This window comes from Electrona antarctica, assembly GCF_951216825.1.
Source record: "Electrona antarctica genome assembly, chromosome: 10".
NCBI lineage: Eukaryota > Metazoa > Chordata > Actinopteri > Myctophiformes > Myctophidae > Electrona > Electrona antarctica.
This window is the reverse complement of record NC_136791.1, coordinates 1,902,353-1,923,798: the sequence shown is the minus strand read 5'-3', so window position 1 is coordinate 1,923,798 and position 21,446 is coordinate 1,902,353. Positions and strand designations below refer to the sequence as shown.

Here is a 21,446-nt window from a genome sequence, read left to right as displayed (position 1 = left end):
TAGTCATCAGGATGATATCGTTACGTCATGTTGTAGTCATTGTTTTGTAGTCATCAGGATGATATCGTTAGGTCATGTTGTGGTCATTGTTTTGTAGTCATCAGGATGATATCGTTACGTCATGTTGTGGTCATTGTTTTGTAGTCATCAGGATTATATCATTACGTCATGTTGTAGTCATTGTTTTGTAGTCATCAGGATGATATCGTTACGTCATGTTGTGGTCATTGTTTTGTGGTCATCAGGATGATATCGTTAGGTCATGTTGTGGTCATTGTTTTGTAGTCATCAGGATGATATCATTACGTCATGTTGTGGTCATTGTTTTGTGGTCATCAGGATGATATCGTTACGTCATGTTGTAGTCATTGTTTTGTAGTCATCAGGATGATATCGTTACGTCATGTTGTGGTCATTGTTTTGTAGTCATCAGGATGATATCGTTATGTCATGTTGTAGTCATTGTTTTGTAGTCATCAGGATGATATCGTTACGTCATGTTGTGGTCATTGTTTTGTGGTCATCAGGATGATATCGTTACGTCATGTTGTAGTCATTGTTTTGTAGTCATCAGGATGATATCGTTACGTCATGTTGTAGTCATTGTTTTGTAGTCATCAGGATGATATCGTTAGGTCATGTTGTGGTCATTGTTTTGTAGTCATCAGGATGATATCGTTACGTCATGTTGTGGTCATTGTTTTGTAGTCATCAGGATGATATCGTTACGTCATGTTGTAGTCATTGTTTTGTAGTCATCAGGATGATATCGTTACGTCATGTTGTAGTCATTGTTTTGTAGTCATCAGGATGATATCGTTACGTCATGTTGTAGTCATTGTTTTGTAGTCATCAGGATGATATCGTTACGTCATGTTGTAGTCATTGTTTTGTAGTCATCAGGATGATATCGTTACGTCATGTTGTGGTCATTGTTTTGTAGTCATCAGGATGATATCGTTACGTCATGTTGTGGTCATTGTTTTGTAGTCATCAGGCCGGAACCCTCCAAACCAGGACATCCTTCCCAATAAAAGCGTGACTCGCACTACGCCACATCAAGGCTTTTATTGGGAAGGTGTTATTCTTCCGGTTTGAGGGAAAGGATGTTCTGGTTTGGAGGGTTCCTTCCTGGCCTGATGACTAAAGGATGTTCTGGTTTGGAGGGTTCCTGGCCTGATGACTACAAAACAATGAACATGACTATCATCCGCTCCCGACCGGATCACACGGCAATTTAGTAACGTAAGGTGGAAAGCCTGTGGTGACGCGATGTTAGGTGTAATAGGATTAGGTCCTCTGAATGACCACGCTGCTCCCTTTCTCCCCTGCCCAGGACTGATGTACATGCTGCTGAAGCACCTCGCCGACAGGTACAACATGTACTACGCCTACCTGCCTTCCAAACTGGACAAAAAGATCCACTCTGGCGCTGTCAACCAAGTGGTGGCGGCTCCCATTCTCTGTCTCTTCTGGCTGCTTTTCTTCTCCACCGTTCGCACGGGTAAGGAAAGGGCTCCATCTACTGGCCACTCAATGTCCTAACGCAGCATATCCCTAACAGTTGTCGTCGGTCTCTGATGAGGTTACAATTAAACTTTGTTAAGATGCTTTGTGTTGCAAAACACCAAAGACTGTAATGATAATATAACATATAAATCTTGATATTTTTCTATAAGACCTTCAAGAATTTGTCGGTTTTCATTGTGAAACTGTGATTAGTAGGAACTTAAAAGTACACTATGTTGGTTCCATTGATCTAAGCTGGAACAAAATGATTTGATTCACCATTAAAATACACATGCTCTGAAAATGCATGCCGCCCACCAACCAATCTGACCATTTAACACGCCGACCGAAAGGCCAGCTGTGTTAACCCATTTTGACCTGAGATCAGATTCTAAAAATGTCTTCTACATCCTGACAGTTTTCTGAAAAAGCTATGTTTCTATGTCAGTCGTTCTTCTTCGAAATAGCAGACCTACAAGCTCCTATGAGCTTGTAGATCTGCTATTTTTCAATAGCTAAAGCATAACATAATGCTAACACCAAAAGGGGTTCCCACCCAGAATAGGTTAAGTGGCCGCGAATGCTTTGGAGGTTTTCAAGTGGGCCCCTGATCCATCAAACGTTGAGCAGGTGAAGTTAGAAAGGGTGACAAAATGTTAACCGATTAAAGGCTCATACATAGTCTGGATTTTCGGTGGTGGGGTGACCACCGAACTACAACATGACGTCACTGAGGTGACCACCGAACTACAACATGACGTCACTGAGGTGACCACCGAACTACAACATGACGTCACTGAGGTGACCACCGAACTACAACATGACGTCACTGAGGTGACCACCGAACTACAACATGACGTCACTGAGGTGACCACCGAACTACAACATGACGTCACTGAGGTGACCACCGAACTACAACATGACGTCACTGAGGTGACCACCGAACTACAACATGACGTCACTGAGGTGACCACCGAACTACAACATGACGTCACTGAGGTGACCACCGAACTACAACATGACGTCACTGAGGTGACCACCGAACTACAACATGACGTCACTGAGGTGACCACCGAACTACAACATGACGTCCCTGAGGTGACCACCGAACTACAACATGACGTCACTGAGGTGACCACCGAACTACAACATGACGTCCCGAGCCGCGGTGAAGAGCAAACCACCGCCACCGCTCCAGTTTTTACTCACCACCACTCAACGTTATTTCAGCTCCGGTGGTCAGCTCACCACCGGAGCGGTGGTCACCTGACCACCTAAAATCCAGACTATGAATAGGCCTTAACATGATGGCTAGGAAAATAGGGCCCAGGTTGAAAACCAGACATATCCTTTAAATGTTTCAAAGTGCAGTCGTCCAATACGTTTCCCTCTATCTTCTTCCCAAAGGGTTTTCGGCTGCAACGTCCATGTTCACATTGATCGTTTTGATCATCACGATCATCATCTGCCTCTCCCACGTCTGCTTTGGGCACTTTAAATATCTCAGCGCTCACAACTACAAGGTAACACACTGTCATCACCGAAATGTACCATCTAAGATCCTAATGTCCCTGACCACACAGTGACCTGATGCTCATGTCTATCTCTCTGTCTGTACCAGATTGACAGTCAGGAGACCGACGGCCAGTTGAACGGGCAGCCACCACGTGCCTCCCCCACAGTCAAGCAAGCAGTAAGTATCACACAGCGCTCTCGTTCATGTCATTCCCACCTTGTATTTGTTTTTGTTGGATTGGTGAAGTTGTTAGAATGGGGTTTACAAATGGTGCAGATGAGGTGTTTCTCCTCCTTTGTCCTGCTTTACATGTATGATGTATTTATTCTGCTCATTGTACAGCACCTTGTAACTATGTATTGAAAGCTGCTTTATAAATAAAGTGTACTTGGGGCGGCGGTGGCTCAGGGGTAGAGTGGCTGGATGGTAACCGCAAGGTTGCCAGTTCGAACCCGGGCTCCCCCAGAGTTGGCGTCGAAGTGTCCTTGAGCAAGACACTGAACCCCTAATTGCTCCCGATGTGCTGGTTGGTGCCTTGCATGGTTGCCATCGGTGTATGAATGTGTGTGTGAATGGGTGAATGTAATGCACATCTATGTAAAGCGCCTTGGAGAAAGGCGCTATATAAATGCACCATTTACTTACCTTTCCCTCTCCTTCTCTCTACAGCAGATGTACATTGCTCAAGTACTACAGGACCCACATTCAGACGAGGTCGGCTCAGGCAGCAGCGAGGACGACGGCCAGGGGTCCTCACAGGGGTCCTCGCAGGACGAGGAAATAATTAACGTTGGGAACGGCCTGAATGAAGACTTTCAGTCTGGCGAGGACAGCCTCATTGCGAACGAAGTGCGGCACTGACACTGCCTGGAACAGACAGGGAAAAATAGACTTGTGGAGCGTCTGAATCTATGTGTATTAAGCTAGGAACCCAACCCACAGTTCTCTAATGCATTGGTTTATACTCTGTTGCACATTGTGTCACACGCCGAAAATAGTCGATCTACAAGCTAACAACGCGTCGCAGTGCAATGTGCTGTGAGCTTGTATATCTGCTATTTTCACCGTGCAACACCGGCATGCAACTAATTATAAATCAGGCTTAAAGCATCTCAACCTCCATCGAGGGACTCGACACTAACGTAGGCACGCTATCTACAAGGACAGTTTCTAAAGAACTGTCGCTCTTGCTTCACTGGAATTCACTACATCAATGGCATCCATATACGTACAACTACAGAAATAATCTACTTTGATGACGCCTGACCCAGCATAGGAACCCCCCCCCCCTCCATCTATCTCAAAAAAGAAAAAAAGACCCCACTTGCGGCACAGGAATCCATGCGGAAAGACCCTCATGGGCAAACGAAGAAGTTGTTTTTCTTTCCCTTTCTCTTGTTTTGCCCTGTGAAGGTTTGTCTGTATTCCCTTGATATGATTGCACTTGAACCAGAAGACCTGCCCCCCCCCCTGTGCCCTGCGCTGGCACGGTGCCCCTGTGCCCTGCCCTGGGCACGGTGCCCCTGTGCCCTGCCCTGGGCACGGTGCCCCTGTGCCCTGCCCTGGGCACGGTGCCCCTGTGCCCTGCCCTGGGCACGGTGCCCCTGTCCCCTGCCCTGGGCACGGTGCCCTGGCAATAGTTTCTGTTCTCCCATAAGCTTGAGGTTTAAATATGGTAATATGGCATGCCATCATCAAGTTCAGAGAGTGTAGGGATTCCCCTATAATCCTTTCCCGGGATCCCCAGTTGTCTGCACTAGATGCTAGGGCTGAATAACTGGATCCCCAGTTGTCTGCACTAGATGCTATGGCTGAATAACTGGATCCCCAGCTGTCTGCACTAGATGCTACGGCTGAATAACTGGATCCCCAGTTGTCTGCACTAGATGCTACGGCTGAATAACTGGATCCCCAGTTGTCTGCACTAGATGCTACGGCTGAATAACTGGATCCCCAGTTGTCTGCACTAGATGCTACGGCTGAATAACTGGATCCCCAGTTGTCTGCACTAGATGCTACGGCTGAATAAGCAGCGTTATGGCAGAAGAGCAGAAGAGAGAGAGACTGTTGCCCCGTGGGAACTCCCAAGCACTGATGATGTCCCGAGTGGTTCTTATAACCCTGTGTAAGGCTTCCTAAAACAACTAGAAACACTGCTACTAACACTCCACACGCTTTGGACACGTAGACACTGTACAGCTACAAAACTCTGGATTTGTAAAGTTGCCTTTTTTTGAAACTGTATTTATTTTTAGGCACAGTATTTTAAATGATATCGAGAAAGCTCCAAAAAAGAGACGCCCCTTGACTGTGGATAATGATGGTTTGGCGGCTTGGCGTTGTGTTGTGAACCCTTTGATAAGGATTGTTTCAGTCTGGGCCGCTGCTGGACCGGCTAATGGACCGCTGCTCCTGACAGGGAGCCCCGAGGGGTGACACCCCCCAGCAAAGCTCCCAAAACAAGACTATATACCTGCGATAATGCAGGCAACGTGTCCCGGTTTTTACCCACTTTCAATCTTGCGTCCCTATTATGAGCATGTTATTTAGGTGAACATTTAAAAAGAAATGCTGATCTACAAGCTCACAATGCATCATGTATGCATTGTGAGTTTGTATATAAACCACTGGTCTTCTAGGGCACTCACTGGTCTAGGGCACTCACTGGTCTAGGGCACTCCGGAATTGGTATCGGGCATGAGACCTAACATCTGGCATTGCTTGGACTCTAAACGGGTCATGGCGGCCAGAGAACTGAGAGCCTACCAGCCCTCGGTCTGTCCGAGATGGTGAGACAGTATGTTTTTGGACCTGCTTTCTGCTGAGACAGTTTTTCCTGCATATTCTGTCACCTTTGTTCTCATAGAGGTTCTCATATACTGCAGGCTTTATCCAGGTGTTTTACATCTTGAGGTTTTCATGGCTTGTTGGATGAAGTGTCACCAGTGTGTGAGCAGAATAACGTTGTTAGGGGACAGACTGGGGCTCTCTGTCAGCTTCTAAAATGAGTGTTAGGTGGATACCGATAGGATTAGGAATGAGCTACTCAACAGCCTGTCACTATGACACAGCTGGTTAAGTTCTATCCAATATTAACAGGACTTCATCATGCCGGCAGCAAATTCAAAATGTTAATTGAGCATTGTTACAGTTACTCACTTGCCTTTACACAGACAATGCTGATTTATTGATTGTTTTAAGTCAAATTGTGTAGTTTTTGTTTTTGAAAACATATCAAACATTAGTGCAGGTCACACACAATGTAGTCTTGGAATTGTACCATCGTAGTAATTGTAGAACAGTAGCTTTATACCATGAAAATGATTTACTCTTGCCCAATGAAAGAAAAATGGGCGATGTTTCCTTCAGTTACTATGGACTAATAAGTGTTTTTATTTTCACAAATCTACATTCCATTTCCAGACGACATGGCCAGATTTGTGAGGCCTCTGGCAGAGGCAGAGCATTCTTATTTGTCACTTAGTAGTCAAGTCGAGACCAAACAATTCCCCCATGAGTAAGAACTTTGCAATGGCAGCCAGGAAAAACCTGAGCTGAACCTGGCTCTAGTCTAGGTGGTCAGCCATCTGCCTTGACCGGTTGGGTTTAGAGAGAGAGAGAGAAACAATAATGACTATAATAACAGTCCACAGCCATAATCCATGGAAACCCTCAATCCACCAGCCTGTGTGAGAACACAGGAGATGGTTGTGTGCTTAAACCCTACACATTGTAAAACGTACATCAAATGTCCTTGAGAAATGTGTCAATTTTGGTAATTCCACAGCCATACCAAGTCCATTTCTTGTAGTCTCAGTAAAAGGACCATGCAACAGCCCAGACAAACACAAGTCCATTTCTTGTAGTGTCAGTAAAAGGACCATGCAACAGTGTAGTCTCAGTAAAAGGACCATGCAACAGCCATACCAAGTCCATTTCTTGTAGTCTCAGTAAAAGGACCATGCAACAGCCCAGACAAACACACTAATGCTAATACCAAGTAACACATGCAATGTAGTGTCTCAACATTTACCAACTGACTCAGGATTTATCAGTGTTCTCTTTTAGCTATTTCTCATGTCATATATATCATTATATATGATATAATGAGTGTGTGTGGAGATTTTATTTTATTTTTCAATGTTAACTAAACCGGTATGAGTACGCCCCAATAAACATACTGTAGTAAATCTTTAAAGCTAGCCACTGTGGGCCAGTTGTTATGAGAGCATAATGTGAAAGATGGATTATTAAATCTTTAAAGCTAGCCACTGTGGGCCAGTTGTTATGAGAGCATAATGTGAAAGATGGATTATTAAATCTTTAAAGCTAGCCACTGTGGGCCAGTTGTTATGAGAGCATAATGTGAAAGATGGATTATTAAATCTTTAAAGCTAGCCACTGTGGGCCAGTTGTTATGAGAGCATAATGTGAAAGATGGATTATTAAATCTTTAAAGCTAGCCACTGTGGGCCAGTTGTTATGAGAGCATAATGTGAAAGATGGATTATTTAAATCTTTAAAGCTAGCCACTGTGGGCCAGTTGTTATGAGAGCATAATGTGAAAGATGGATTATTTAAATCTTTAAAGCTAGCCACTGTGGGCCAGTTGTTATGAGAGCATAATGTGAAAGATGGATTATTTAAATCTTTAAAGCTAGCCACTGTGGGCCAGTTGTTATGAGAGCATAATGTGAAAGATGGATTATTAAATCTTTAAAGCTAGCCACTGTGGGCCAGTTGTTATGAGAGCATAATGTGAAAGATGGATTATTTAGCTGCTCAGTGAACCGTTGTGGGGAATCATGCACTACTAATATTTTTTTCTCACTCATATGATTGACAGAGGAGGCCATATTATCTCTGTGGGTTCAGACATGGTGGTCCTGAACCGTAGCCATAAGTTGGTCCGTGGGTAGATTTCCCCCTTTTAAGACTGTTATGGTTCTATGGTTTCTAAACGATGGCTTAGTTGACACCATGAATTCTGGAGCTCTTCCAGTCATGACAAAGTGATTTTTTTTTCTTTTAATACCTCTTCATTTTTATACCTCTCTGAGAGACATTGCTAAATGTTTCTTGTTCAAAATAAAAAACAAATACGGTCCTATGCTCTTGAGGGAGATACTAACAAGATTCACGATTGCTAACAACTTGCAGACTTTGTTGCTACCTTAAAGCCCTGAATGTTATTATTCCCCAGTGTAAAGAATCTTGTGATTGTTTGATTACAATGATTTAAGAACAGGTGCAACATATACTGTAGAGCTGCATACTGTATAAATCACAAGTCGCTGAGGGTTTTCCACGGTCTGTGGAACTTCATTTGGGTACAGATCCTACAGGCTACTGGTCTGTGGAACTTCATTTGGGTACAGATCCTACAGGCTACTGGTCTGTGGAACTTCATTTGGGTACAGATCCTACAGGCTACTGGTCTGTGGAACTTCATTTGGGTACAGATCCTACAGGCTACTGGTCTGTGGAACTTCATTTGGGTACAGATCCTACAGGCTACTGGTCTGTGGAACTTCATTTGGGTACAGATCCTACAGGCTACTGGTCTGTGGAACTTCATTTGGGTACAGATCCTACAGGCTACTGGTCTGTGGAACTTCATTTGGGTACAGATCCTACAGGCTACTGGTCTGTGGAACTTCATTTGGGTACAGATCCTACAGGCTACTTTTCTATCTGATGGTGGCAATTATCTCCAATAGTTTCTATTATTTCATTGTTACAAATCTGTCCTTGTAATACTTTCTTGTGAATACCCACCTGTTTCTGTTAGGGGGATTGATTGCCATCATCAAGATTGTGTTTGTGTGGGACTGGCGTCAAATGGAGGTTCTTTGCAAGCAGCCAAGTTCTCGAACATTGTACAGATTATTCATCAGGGGTAGTTTAATTGCTCTTCGGTGAGGCACATTTTGAATGTCTGTTTTGTTTGCTTCGCATTTTATTGTTGTCTGCCTTAGCTAGATGGTAGTAGGAGTAACATTGACAGTCAGATACACAAATGATCATTTAACAGTGTCTGTTTTTCTCATTCCTCCCCAAGGGCTGTCAATACAATGGATTTATCTGTACATTTCCCCCAGGTCTTTGAACAATAAATCTATTTAATCAAGTATGTTGAATGACTAGTCGGGGTGGTTTGTATATTAAAAGTAAAACGTGTGTTCCTGCAGTTCTCCAACTTCAACACTAGGTGCTGCTTGGGAGGGATGTGTGTGTGTGTGATATATTATGCAGACGTGCGACGTGGAAAGGCAGATGGCAAGCGCGGCGCCTCCTGTACTGTACCGATCCAAACAGTACTGTACAACTTTATGAATGGGAGCGACCGGACCGAACGCTAAAACGAACCGTAAACCCTGTAAACAAGTGGAACTGAAGTAAATCTTTTCGTCATGGACGGGGGTATAGCTATTACATGCATGTCAGTTGCGATGTTTGTAGGGTGTTTTTTATTAGGATTCATCCCACTCTTGTTCAGACTCTCAGAGGTAAGAAACATCATCTATCGTTTTAATTTCAATTATACTATTAATTAGGCTACGTTGTTATGATTTCCCCATGCGGGGTTTATTCTATGGACAATGACGTAATAAATGCTTATCTCTGTTGTGCTGCACGCACGTCTCTACTCTTCAAATTGAGCGTTTTATGAATCACGATACAATGTCAATATCTCGCTGCAAATAAATAAAAATAACGTTACTTTTTCGTGCCTTGCTTTTGACATGGAATATTGTGAGTAGAGTAGGCCTATAATCATATAAATTAGGGCCTACATCAAGGAACAGGTTTGTCCATTTGAACTGAACAAGTTGTACGAGTGTATATCGCACATCATGATCACTGTAACCTTATCCAACTTTTTTTAGAAAAAAATGAAGTTTGTCACCGTCCTGGGGGCAGGACTGTTATGTGGGACAGCGTTGGCCATCATCATCCCTGAAGGAGTCGATTTACTGGAAGGGTCACAAAGAGGTGAGGACGGTCTGCACCCATCCCTTTACATCATGGGCATACTATGACCTATGACCCCGGGTCATACTATGACCTATGACCCCGGGTCATACTATGACCTATGAACCCGGGTCATACTATGACCCCGGGTCAGACAGACCTGGCTGCAATGTGAACATATTAGCATTCATCTCATTATTATTAAATACATACATAAATAAAACTCTTGAACTATTTGGATCAGGGGTTTTCAACTGATTGTGAACCACCACCCTGACTCGAATCAACCTGCATGGGGACCACTGTTTTGAGTGGGGTAAATGGTGCATTTATATAGCGCCCTTTACATAGATTGTGCATTACATTCACCCATTCACACACACATTCATTCATACACTGATGGCAGCGGAAACCATGCAAGGCACCAACCAGCACATCAGGAGCAATTAGCGGTTCAGTGTCTTGCTCAAGGACACTTCGACACTAACTCTGGGGGAGCCCACAGGGTTCGAACTGGTGACATTGCGGTTACCATCCGGAAACTACCCCTGAGCCACCGCCGCCCCTTGGGGATATGGGATAAGATTAGTGCTTAATTTTGTAACCCTTGCTATGCATCCCATTCCCATGTGTATACAATTACCATTTACAATTTAGGTATTTGGCCTAAATACATCCCACTGTTTCTCAACCAACTGGACTAGTAATAATGTCCTAATAAAAATGACTCAACCAGACAATCCGGTGCTCTTCCCCCTCTTGAGATTGTAACTCCCTTTTACTGTTGAATTTCTGACCTCCAACTTCTCAGTAAATTACTACATGGACGGTCATCATAGGTCACCAGGTGACTCTGATGAAGACCGCAAGGTTGAAACGTTAGTCGTTTTTGTATACTCGGCACCTAATAAAAGGCTCTCCGTGCTGCTCCAGTCTCTTCTCCTTATGCAGGTCACCAGGTCATTCAGTTCACGGTTTGGGAAACCTGGGGAACCTGTTGAAATTAAACCCCTGATTTGGATGAAATGTTTATAATGGAACTTGTATAGGCCATTATAGGCCTACAGGTAATTGCAGTTGCATATCTGTGTTCACAACTTCACATGATCACATCAAATTTGATCGAAACACTAGAAGGTATTGTAAGACTAGTAATTCCTTCTCACATCCCCCCCAGCAGTGTGCGCGCGTCACACACACACACGCACGCACGCGCGTCTCACACACACACACACACACACACAGACACAGACACACACAACAAACACACAACAAGGCCCCGAAATGAACTGAGGAGATTCATCTCTTCATCCTGTGGGGAATTGTTAAACCTGAACCTCGGCAGTCTCATTCTATGCAGTGACAGCAGGGGCGTAGCTAGGTTTATACACACACACACACACACACACACACACACACACATTTTAATCATTTATTTATGTCCACATAAGAGTTACAATACAAGGACACAAATATTTACAATGTGCTGTACAGAGTGCAATCAGCAAATCCCAGACAAATACCCACACACCCTTCAGGGGTACAAGTAACAGCGTATTCGCCATATTTGGCGGCTACCGATAGTAGAGATTGCACAGAGCACAGAACACACACACACACACACACACACACACACACGTGTAGATATAGATAATTCAATGTTTGAAATAACTTATTACTATACTATTACCTCATCAGTATTAAAATGTCAGTGAGTCACAAACTATTTGATAAAATAAAAAAACAAATACAAAGATTAGCTGATGCTATTTTCTATTTATTCTTTTTTTTTGTACGTTTATTTTACCAGGAGTTTAGTTGATTGATTGATTTTATTCTGGTGGTAATAAAAAGAGCACAGAGCACTTCAGACATACCGTCAGCCTCACCGAGGATGGAAATACAAGGAAGCCTTTCGGCTTATTTCCATTGTGATCCTCAACAATAACAAACAAATATGACCAGACAATCACAACAATAAACTTCTATACAGACCGTATCAATACACTAACATTGCTGAGTCCCATTGAGATTCAAAATCACATCAAATCAATTAAAAAAAAATTAACCGTGTACCGATTAGCAGTGTTCTGTAACAGGACATGTACTGTACAGATAGTGGTCAAATAGTCCTTTAACCTATTTTTAAGGCCTCCATACTGATAAGAGAGTCCAATTCCCAACCAGCTAAATGCATGCTACAGTGTACTGTGCATACTGTACACAGCATATTGTTTATATTTGAACCTTCTTTAAACAGCTGGATAGTTGACAACTGACTAAATGGAAACATAGCCTATACCATTAGTGGAATTTAAAACACATTGAGTAACTCCTATTCTCTTCTCATTCCTCTCATTTTCTGAAGCGAGGTGGCAGGCAGGGCATGTCTCTCAGTCACTTTAACAGTTGTATCACAAATGGTATTTTCGTTTTTGATGTAATTGCTAAGCCAGTCACCATTACTGGTGTCGGGAGGATTTGTCCGACACCATTTGCATGGCGTCAGGGTTAATTGCATGTAAGACAGCGTTACAGTTGACCCCAACCGAACTACCCAGTACCCACCATGACACACAAGCTACCCTGCTGGACAGAAATGAGTACAACAAAGCTAACACTTGACAAAGACATCAAAAGTTAGAAAACAGAATTATGAAAAAACTAGACGGATATAAATGAATAGACGTTAAAGTTTACTTGGGACAGTATGAGGATACACTCTTGCTGAAGGTCCAGAGGGACCGAATGTCAATGTTTGAATATAAAAGTGATGCTGCTGAACGTGAGCAGTGTGCAGGATTTGTGTTCATATTTGTTTCACAAGACGGTATGAGCTGTACCACTTGAACCCTGATGACATATTTCCGGAAAAACATATTTGTGAATCCGTTACTTTCATACCTAAAAATAATTGTCTTGACAAAAAATCGAAACAAAAGCAAAACATATCTACAAGCTCATAGCGTGCCACCGAGTGGCGCGCTAAGAGCTTGTAGGTCTGCTATTTTTGAAAAATCGTGAAAATATTTATTTCAGAAAACTGGAGGATTTAGAAGATTTTTTTTTTTAAATGTTGAGGTCAGGCCTAAATGGGTTAAGTACAATACTACACTACATCTCAGAGACGAATATTGTACTTTTACTCCACTACAATCATTTGAAAACTTTTGTAGATTTTGATTATAATTACAAAACGTAACCGAAAACGTTAACCACTTCAGCCCTATATACATTTCGGCCATTTGAAAATAGCAGATCTACAAATGATTTTCATACATTTGAAAACTTGTGAAATGGAACATTCTGCATAAGGATTATTATGAGTACTTTACTTTAAGTACATTTTGATACAAATACTTTTACTTTTAACCCATTCTGGACGGGAACCCGTTTTGGTGTTTTAACTAAGCATTATGTTATACTTTAGCTATTGAAAAATAGCAGACCTACAAGCTCATAGCGCACCACCGAGTGGCGCGCTACGAGCTTGTAGGTCTGCTATTTTTGAAATATCGTGAAAATGAGGCACAAATCTTCGAATATATATTATTTTTTTCCCCGAATATATATTCTTTCAGAGCGAACATTTTTTTTATTTCGACGTCAGGCCTACGTGGGCTAACAGACAAACAGTATCTCTACATTGCAGTAGTGTGTCCGTTTGTACTTGGATCATCACAGACAGTGTGCATAAAGGTGTCTTGGTTCTGGCTCAATTCCGATCAGTGTAATTTGAGATGTTAACAATTGTCCTTTGTTACAGTTTGCTTTGGTTAGTTGGGGATTGGTTGTCTTGCCTACTGTTCCTCTGTGTACTCTGTGTAAATTGATATGTATCTTGTTGAAAGGAGCTCAGCATACAACAGAACTAAGCCTTGCCAAGTACTCTCACCTACTGTACATGACATAGATATAATTAATGATGTTGCTCAAACAGATGTCTAAAGGCTAAATGCTCACGCCCAAATCACACGTTTTTGGCCTATATAGATAAGAATCCGATTGGTTTCATCATGTCTGAACAACAAAAGAATCCGATTTGGAACCACATTCCTGGGTTGAAATGCGATGCAGTCTGAAATATGTCTGCAGTCTCGAGACCCGGACATCGAAGTCTGAGTTATTCTTTGTCATACAACGGAGTTGCTCTCCGGAAGTAGTGAGCTTATAAATCTGCTCGCCACAAAAATACAAATGGTGAGTTTTCCTAAAAAAATCATGATTTGAGATGAACAAATTATGATTTGAGATGAACTAATCATGATTTGAGATGAACTAATCATGATTTGAGATGAACTAATCAGATCTCACAACTTAAAGGGATAGTTCAGATTTTTTTAACTTAAGTTGTATGAAATACTTGCCATTAATATAGTGGTTGCAACTGTATTCATTGATTGCCCGAGTCCCATGGTGGGAGTTCTGCTCTGGTTTTGGTGAAATATCAAGTAGTTCCGGTCATTTTGTGGGGGGCACTGGGGGCCACGCAGTAAAAGTAAATTAATCCACAAAACTAACGTAATTTGTATTGTTGACCTATTTCTAAAATATTAGTGCAACTTTCGTTCTTTTTTTACCCCTCTATCACACAGAACTATGTTTTTTGTGTCCATATCACTACGCCCAAAAAATTGTTCCATGTGATAGAGGGGTCAAAGTTGAACGAAAGTCGCGCTAATATTTTAGAAATAGGTCAACAATACAAATTACGTTCGTTTTGTGGATTCATTTACTTTTACTGCGTGGCCCCAGTGCCCCCCACAAAATGACCGGAACTACTTAATATTGACCAAAACCAGAGCAGAACTCCCACCATGGGACTCGGGCAATCAATTAATACAGTTGCAACCACTATATTAATGGCAAGTATTTCATACAACTTAAGTTAAAAAAATCTGAACTATCCCTTTAAGTGAAATGGATATTTGATCTATGTTGTTTGTCCTCCCAGGTGCCTAAAGCTTTGTTTGTTGCTGTTATGAAAATAAACTTCTACTATTTCTCGCAGATTCAAACTGCTCTGTGATGCACGAGAGTCAAAATGACAGTGAGACACTACCTTCCCTAGAGGGAGGCCTTCCACCACGTTTCTTCATCGGGATGGCCTTAGTGGTCGGTTTCACCTTCATGTTTGTGGTGGATCAGATTGGCACTTACCTTTCACTGCGCGGCAAGTCATTTCCTAGAACTCTCTCTCGATGTGTTTCCTCTACAGAAGACTGTTATTTCATGTTGTGGTGTAACCTCTTTGCAGGCACACGGACCACCAGCACCAGTGTAACGGCCACACTGGGGCTAGTGATTCACGCAGCAGGTACTATTCAACGTCATCCTGTACACAACCCTACACTATGATTCACACCTACAATAACTATTTGCCTTCATAATTTGTAGACATTAGGTGGGTACTGTTCTGGCACGTTATACTTTGTTTGTCCACAGCATCAATTTAAATAATGGCAACTTCCCAACACAGTATTAGGTTTGTTCTGAACTCCCTCATGTGACTCACCATGTGATTGCCTCACTCATAATCCTTTCACATGTTTGAAAAGACTAGTCTCAAGTATGATACGGTATGATCCAAATGTGTGACAATAAGACAGAGATACGTGTACAAACATTGCTTAAATCACTAACTTGGTATGTCTTCCCTATATAGCTGATGGTTTTGCTCTTGGGGCAGCAGTGGCCACTAACCAAGTGTCATTACAAGTTATCGTATTCTTTGCTGTGATTCTTCATAAGGTGAGAATGCACAGACAGCTTCACATGGAAGTAGTACAAACATGATGTAATAGCATGCATAAATACTATCGGAACATTCCAGGCTCCTGCAGCTTTTGGCCTGGTGTCGTTTCTGATGCATGCAGGCCTGCAGAAGAAGCACATACAAGGGCATTTACTGGCCTTCTCAGCCGCAGCACCTATATTTGCCATCTGCACTTACTTCATATTGATTGCGGTGAGAAATACTTTAAAATCAATTACAATTATTTTGTTGTTTCGTATTTTATTAAACCGTTGAGTGGGTGACATTCTTTTACGCATGTTTGTTTGTGCTCTATCATGTGCAGTCTGGTGGGTCACCACAGAACCGGGTCACTGCTACAGGCGTGGGGATGCTCTTCTCAGCGGGGACCTTCCTTTATGTGGCCACAGTGCATGTCCTCCCAGAGGTCAGCAACGGGGGACATCAGCACTCCCCTCACCTGCATCAGCAGACTAGACCACCTGGGCCTGGCCAACCAGGGACCCTAGGGGTCATGGAGAGACGACCTGGGCCTGGCCAACCAGGGAACCTAGGGGTCATGGAGAGCCTCACTCTTGTCCTGGGAATGGGACTCCCTGTGTTACTGGCCTTAGGCTTGAGTGATGACTGAGAGTTCAGTAGTTTGAACAGAGACAAGCACCGCATTTAACCACTTCAACCAGGGGAGCACAAAAGGTATATCATGCACTAAGGCTGTGCAGGTAGACCACATGACATGCCCTAAAGGCTGTGCAGGTAGACCACATGACATGCCCTAAAAGCTGTGCAGGTAGACCACATGACATGCCCTAAAAGCTGTGCAGGTAGACCACATGACATGCCCTAAAAGCTGTGCAGGTAGACCACATGACATGCCCTAAAAGCTGTGCAGGTAGACCACATGACATGCCCTAAAAATAATTATACTAATACTAATACAAATCAGGACCCGTCTGAAGTGAGTGGTACTGTACTGTACTGTACTGTACTGTACTGTACTGTACTGTACTGTACTGTACTGTACTGTACTGTACTGTACTGTACTGTACTGTACTGTACTGTACTGTACTGTACTGTACACGCCCTCCTTCCTGGCCTGTGTGTGTCTGTGTCTGTATGTTAGGCTGTGCAATGGTGGCTATTTTCGTGCTCGGACACAGCCAGGGACACAGGGACAGACACAGGGACAGAGCCACACACACAGCTGTCTATAGGAGTGGTTGCACCACTCAAAAACTTAGGAATGAAATAAGGTGACTTGATTGACGTCTGAAAGGGCCTGTCAGCCCAAACCCACAATGCAATACTTTGTTTTCAAGTATTGTATCACAAACATCAGTAGCATTACAAAGAAACCCCTACCAATTAAAACAAATATCCCTGTACTTTCCATTCCAAGTGTGTTAGTCTTATATGTGATGCCATTGCTGCTATTCCAAAGCCCCATCGGGTTAGCCTGGCTAATAAGCCAGACTTGTGTGGTATTTGAGTCTGGAGATGCTGTGTATGGATCTTGTTTCCCGGGGGGCGGGTTCAAACATTTTGTCTTTGACGCAATTGGTCAGAGCTACTGTCAGTCAAAGGTCTCAAGCTTTGAACGTCACTGTACCAAAGCCCGCCCATATTGCATGCCGTGTCCCGATTGGCCACACCAGTTCTCTGGTGTAGGAAATGGGCGTACAATTGAGCCTCTCCAGACCGTAATCTGCCGGCAGGCAATTTTCTTTTTTGCCAACGGCTGATTCGGTCTGGCTTATTAGCCAGGCTACCATCGGGTACATTGTTTAACTCTTTTTCACAGCAATTGGATATTTTGTTTGGTGGGTAGATCTTGTTTAGCTCATTAAAGCTCTTTAGCTCTCAAGTCAAAGAAGTTTGGGCACCTCTGACTGAAACCCTTCATTGAACGGGGGGTCCATCAGGGGGTCTATACTGTTTTAAACCCTTCATTGAACGGGGGGTCCATCAGGGGGTCTATACTGTTTTCGCTCAACACACAAATCCTAAATAGCCTGTTGTGAGTTTAGATTCACCAAATGTTCGCCTATTTGACACGCCCAGAATAAGGATGCTCCGTTTCAAGTGGTTTATGAGCAAGACAAACATTGACAATCCCTTTTCACTCTTGAAGAAGAAGAGGTTTTTAGAAATAGTATGTGAGCTGAATATATGTGTGTGTGTGTGTGTGTGTGTGTGTGTGTGTGTGTGTGTGTGTGTGTGTGTGTGTGTGTGTGTGTGTGTGTGTGTGTGTGTGTGTGTGTGTGTGTGTGTGTGTGTGTGTGTGTGTGTGTGTGTGTGTGTGTGTGTGTGTGTGTGTGTGTGTGTGCGTGCGTGCGTGCGTGCGTGCGTGCGTGCGTGCGTGCGTGCGTGCGTGCGTGCGTGCGTGCGTGCGTGCGTGCGCGCGCGCGCGCCGGTACGATTCCATGATAGTTCCTTGTGTCTGTGTTCAGTGCCTTCTGGATAAACTACATTCTAACGTATTAGTAAGGTGATAGCTAGCTCATTGTTACCAGTTACCACCACACAACAAAAGAGCTTAGTTTTGATGCCAAAGTGTGTGAAGTTCCTCTTCAAACTTACTGGAAATCCCATTTTAGTAACAAAATAAAATAAAAAAATGCACATGTGACCTGATTATTATTATATATAAGTGACTGAAAAGATCAGATCAGATCTACATCCCATAACAGAAAACGTTTTTACTTGAATACAGCACACAAAGCTTGAGGGTAGTAATAATGTCAGGTGTATCCTAGTTCATTGTCAGTCAGACACATTTTGTTTAATGTCCTAGTATTTAATGAATAAAATGTCATCTTTTCATGCTTATTGTTTATTGTCACCTTCTTAAAATAACGTATTTTTTGAGGAAAATGTTATTTTTGCCTCTTCATGACACAAACAATGTTTCTGCATATGCTAGATATGGAGCCAAACTGCCGGTGTTTATTTTACAGTTTGACACGGCCCATGGAGGCAGTGATCTGAGCTTCCACAGACATTTGGTCAAAGGTGCGACACTGTGTGATGTGTTGCCTAACTCTCTCCCTCACATGGAAGGAAGCGCGAGCTGCTCTGCGGGCCTCTTCCTGCATCTGCTCTCGCTGTCTCTGTAACCTCTCCCTCCTGCACTCCTTCGTGGTGAGGTAGCTCTCTCTGGCCGCTCGCTGTGCCTCCTCCTCCCTTAGCACCCGATCTCTGACTCGCTGGTGGCAGAGTTGCCTGTCCTGGTTGCTCTGGTAGGCTTTCTGAGCTCTGTCCTGGTGCTGGGCGGAGGCAGTCTGGGAGGCCTTCTCCGTGCGATGCTGGCTTAGCTGGACCAAAAGCTGCCTGTGCCTCAGCTGCTGCTGACTCTGCAGCTCGGCCCTAAGCTGGGCTCTGTGGATCTGCTCCCCTGCCCGGGCAGAGCGCTCCTGGAGCCCAGTCGCCCGGGCCTGCGTGGCCTGGACGTGTTTCTCCCAGCAGCGGCTCAGCCTCTCGTCCAGGGTGTTTCTCATCAGATCCTCCTCCTCCTTCAGCTGCTGCTCTGCCTTCTGCCTCTGGAGGAGGTGTCGCAGCAGCTCCCGGTGGTTCCCCAGCTGCAGCCTCTTCCGCTCTCTTCTCTCCTGTGTCATTTTGGTCTTCCTGGCTTTCTCCTCCTTCTCCAGTGCAACTTGCCACTCCTTCTCCCTCTCCATTTCCTCCACCTGATCCCTGTCTCTGAGCATCTTCTCCTGGTAACGCTTGCGTAGCTCTGCCTCTCTCCTGGAGGCCTCGGCTCTTTCCTGGCGCTGAGCCTGGAGTTCCTCCGTCAGCCTCCTCCAGCGGTCATCGTGCAGTAGGACCTCCTGCTCTCGTAGTCCTACTAAATCTTTCTCCTGACACTCCATCAGCCTTCTGCGGGCCTCCACGTCCTCATGCCAGCGCCGCATGCTCCGCATTAACTGTTTCCGCCTCCTTTTCTCTGTCTCAGTGCGTTGGACCTCCTCCTGTTTGTTGGCCTCCTGTCTCTCCTGCTCCTCCTGTAGACGTTGCTTCAGACGGGCTTGCTCCTCCTGGTGCTTCATCAGCATCAGAGCTGCAATCTTGCGATCGCTCTCCGATATGGTGACATTCATCTCCTTCTGGATGTCTCTTGTAAGCCTCTCCAGCTGCATTTCTGTGGCTGGAGAGTGCCTGAGCTCTCCCAAGCTAAGGCTGGAGGAGACGGAGCTCTTTTCTGGTCTGTGTCTTTTATCAGATAAGGTGTGCCTGCTAGAGGATTTGCTGTTACAGCCCTGATTCTCATTCCGAACGGGTTCCTTTCTCTCATCTGCAGAACATAAGTATTTTGGTTTATAATTGGCACTCAGACTTGAAACCTCAAGGACTGATTCTAGAGTTGAAGGTTTCTTGCTGCCCTGCCCTCCGTCCGCCGCCTCCTTGACGATCCGTTCCCTCTCCTCTCGGCACAGTTTCAAGCGCCTTCGGCATTCCTTCTCATAGGATTCATGCATAACCGTCATTGCCTCAAATGGCATGTCATGACGTTCAGTAATGAACTCATTCAACGATTTAATCAAAAGTTCAACAGGCTTGACACCAAGTCTAGCACATGATTCTAGGGATCGGGGGCTCGTTAAAACATACCGACTGTCCTCGGCTTCTGTTGAGTCAAAGTTGTTCAGATCCAGGTGAATAATCGGAGAGAGCGACCTAATTTCCCCCATGAGGACACAATAATAAACCTTTAGCCTACTTTAAAAAAAATGTTGATTGTTGTTTTCTAAGGGCAGGCATCCCTTCTTGACATCTGATTCGCATAGAAGTGGCTGATTCAGTTGTGAAACATGCGTCCAGTTCGTCCACTCGGCTTTCAATATGGGCGAACCGGTGAGGCGTCTTCATGAAGGGATTAACTGCTAATTCCCTTTCTGTCCCACGACGGTTCACTAGACAGCAGGTCAGTAGCAAAACGAATTAGGAGAGGGGGAGCACCTCCAAACACAACTTGTACCACACAAAACAGTTTGAAAAAAATAAGGAAAAAGAAAAAAACAAAACAAATCTATCATTATAATGCAATGGTAGACTATAGAAAATGGTGTATGATAGAAACAATAATAATATAATTGCTACTATTTGACTTTATAATGCAGAAACAAGATCTGAATTCCTGACCAAACATATATTCTTTGTTTTCCATGTTCTATGTATTGTCATTTAAATATAAGAATTTTAGTTACAAACAATATTTAAATACAAACCTGTTTTATAGTTGAATACGTCTGCCATTATTTTAATGAAAACAGACATGTGCAAATATATTTTTTAGAGCTGCGCCAGTGGGGAAAAAGTAAACAGATGCTTCTTTTTGTAACCATGGTAAAAACAACAGGGCAAGTCAAATAAAGAGGGACAGTCCAGTTCAATTTCAGACTGTTGGGCCCAATCCCAATCCCAATCCGCTCCCTTGCTGACTCAATGAGCCCTCACTGACTTAGCTGCGTGTTCATGTGAAGTCTGCGAGGGCTTGAGGGATGTCCCATTTGAAATCGGTAAGTCAGTGAGGGCTCAGCCCCGCCCCTTTATGTGCCCTTTGCCAAAGTCGGCATCGATGCTGACTTTAGCTGACGTTGGCAAATAAATTACCCACAGTTCATAGCGTTACCAGGGGAATGAGGGGGATCCTCCGAACGTCAATCATTTAAGTATGCAAATTAGTTATGTATC

At 43.8% G+C, this 21,446-nt stretch overlaps 3 protein-coding genes and 1 long non-coding RNA gene across 6 annotated transcripts in view; 3 read left to right on the top strand and 1 right to left on the bottom strand.

Annotated features, from left to right (window-relative positions):
• Positions 1-6,791, top strand: part of LOC306931606 (CSC1-like protein 2) — a 40,409-nt gene extending 33,618 nt beyond the window's left edge. For all 3 annotated transcript variants that reach the window (XM_079513049.1, XM_079513050.1, XM_079513051.1), the window contains 4 exons: positions 1,337-1,504; positions 2,917-3,032; positions 3,131-3,202; positions 3,695-6,791. In XM_079513049.1, coding sequence (XP_079369175.1) covers positions 1,337-1,504; positions 2,917-3,032; positions 3,131-3,202; positions 3,695-3,886 — 548 coding nt within the window. In that variant the 3' untranslated portion in view covers positions 3,887-6,791. The remainder of the gene's footprint in view (positions 1-1,336; positions 1,505-2,916; positions 3,033-3,130; positions 3,203-3,694) is intronic.
• Positions 6,792-7,680: 889 nt separating this feature from the next.
• On the top strand, positions 7,681-9,165 carry LOC306931703. The gene is made up of 2 exons (XR_013791040.1): positions 7,681-8,370; positions 8,707-9,165. It is a non-coding gene; the product is annotated as an uncharacterized lncRNA (long non-coding RNA).
• Positions 9,166-9,383: 218 nt separating this feature from the next.
• On the top strand, positions 9,384-16,432 carry LOC306931147 (zinc transporter ZIP9-like). Its single transcript, XM_079512355.1, has 6 exons — positions 9,384-9,534; positions 9,916-10,021; positions 15,012-15,317; positions 15,666-15,751; positions 15,834-15,968; positions 16,081-16,432. Exons 1-6 carry the CDS (start codon positions 9,439-9,441, stop codon positions 16,384-16,386), a joined length of 1,035 nt encoding a protein of 344 aa, XP_079368481.1. The 5' UTR covers positions 9,384-9,438; the 3' UTR covers positions 16,387-16,432.
• A 2,274-nt stretch (positions 16,433-18,706) lies between these two features.
• Positions 18,707-20,239, bottom strand: LOC306931487 (uncharacterized protein; the record flags this gene model as incomplete). Its single annotated transcript, XM_079512886.1, has 1 exon — positions 18,707-20,239. One exon carries the CDS (start codon positions 20,237-20,239, stop codon positions 18,707-18,709), a length of 1,533 nt encoding a protein of 510 aa, XP_079369012.1.
• Positions 20,240-21,446: the final 1,207 nt, after the last annotated feature.

Bases quoted from the DNA above. Each gene is read 5' to 3' on its own strand.
- LOC306931147 (XM_079512355.1), top strand. From the start codon at position 9,439: ATGGACGGGGGTATAGCTATTACATGCATGTCAGTTGCGATGTTTGTA. The intron at 15,318-15,665 runs GTACTATTCAAC...TTCCCTATATAG, and splicing joins GCTAGTGATTCACGCAGCAG to CTGATGGTTTTGCTCTTGGG. The intron at 15,752-15,833 runs GTGAGAATGCAC...GGAACATTCCAG, and splicing joins TTGCTGTGATTCTTCATAAG to GCTCCTGCAGCTTTTGGCCT.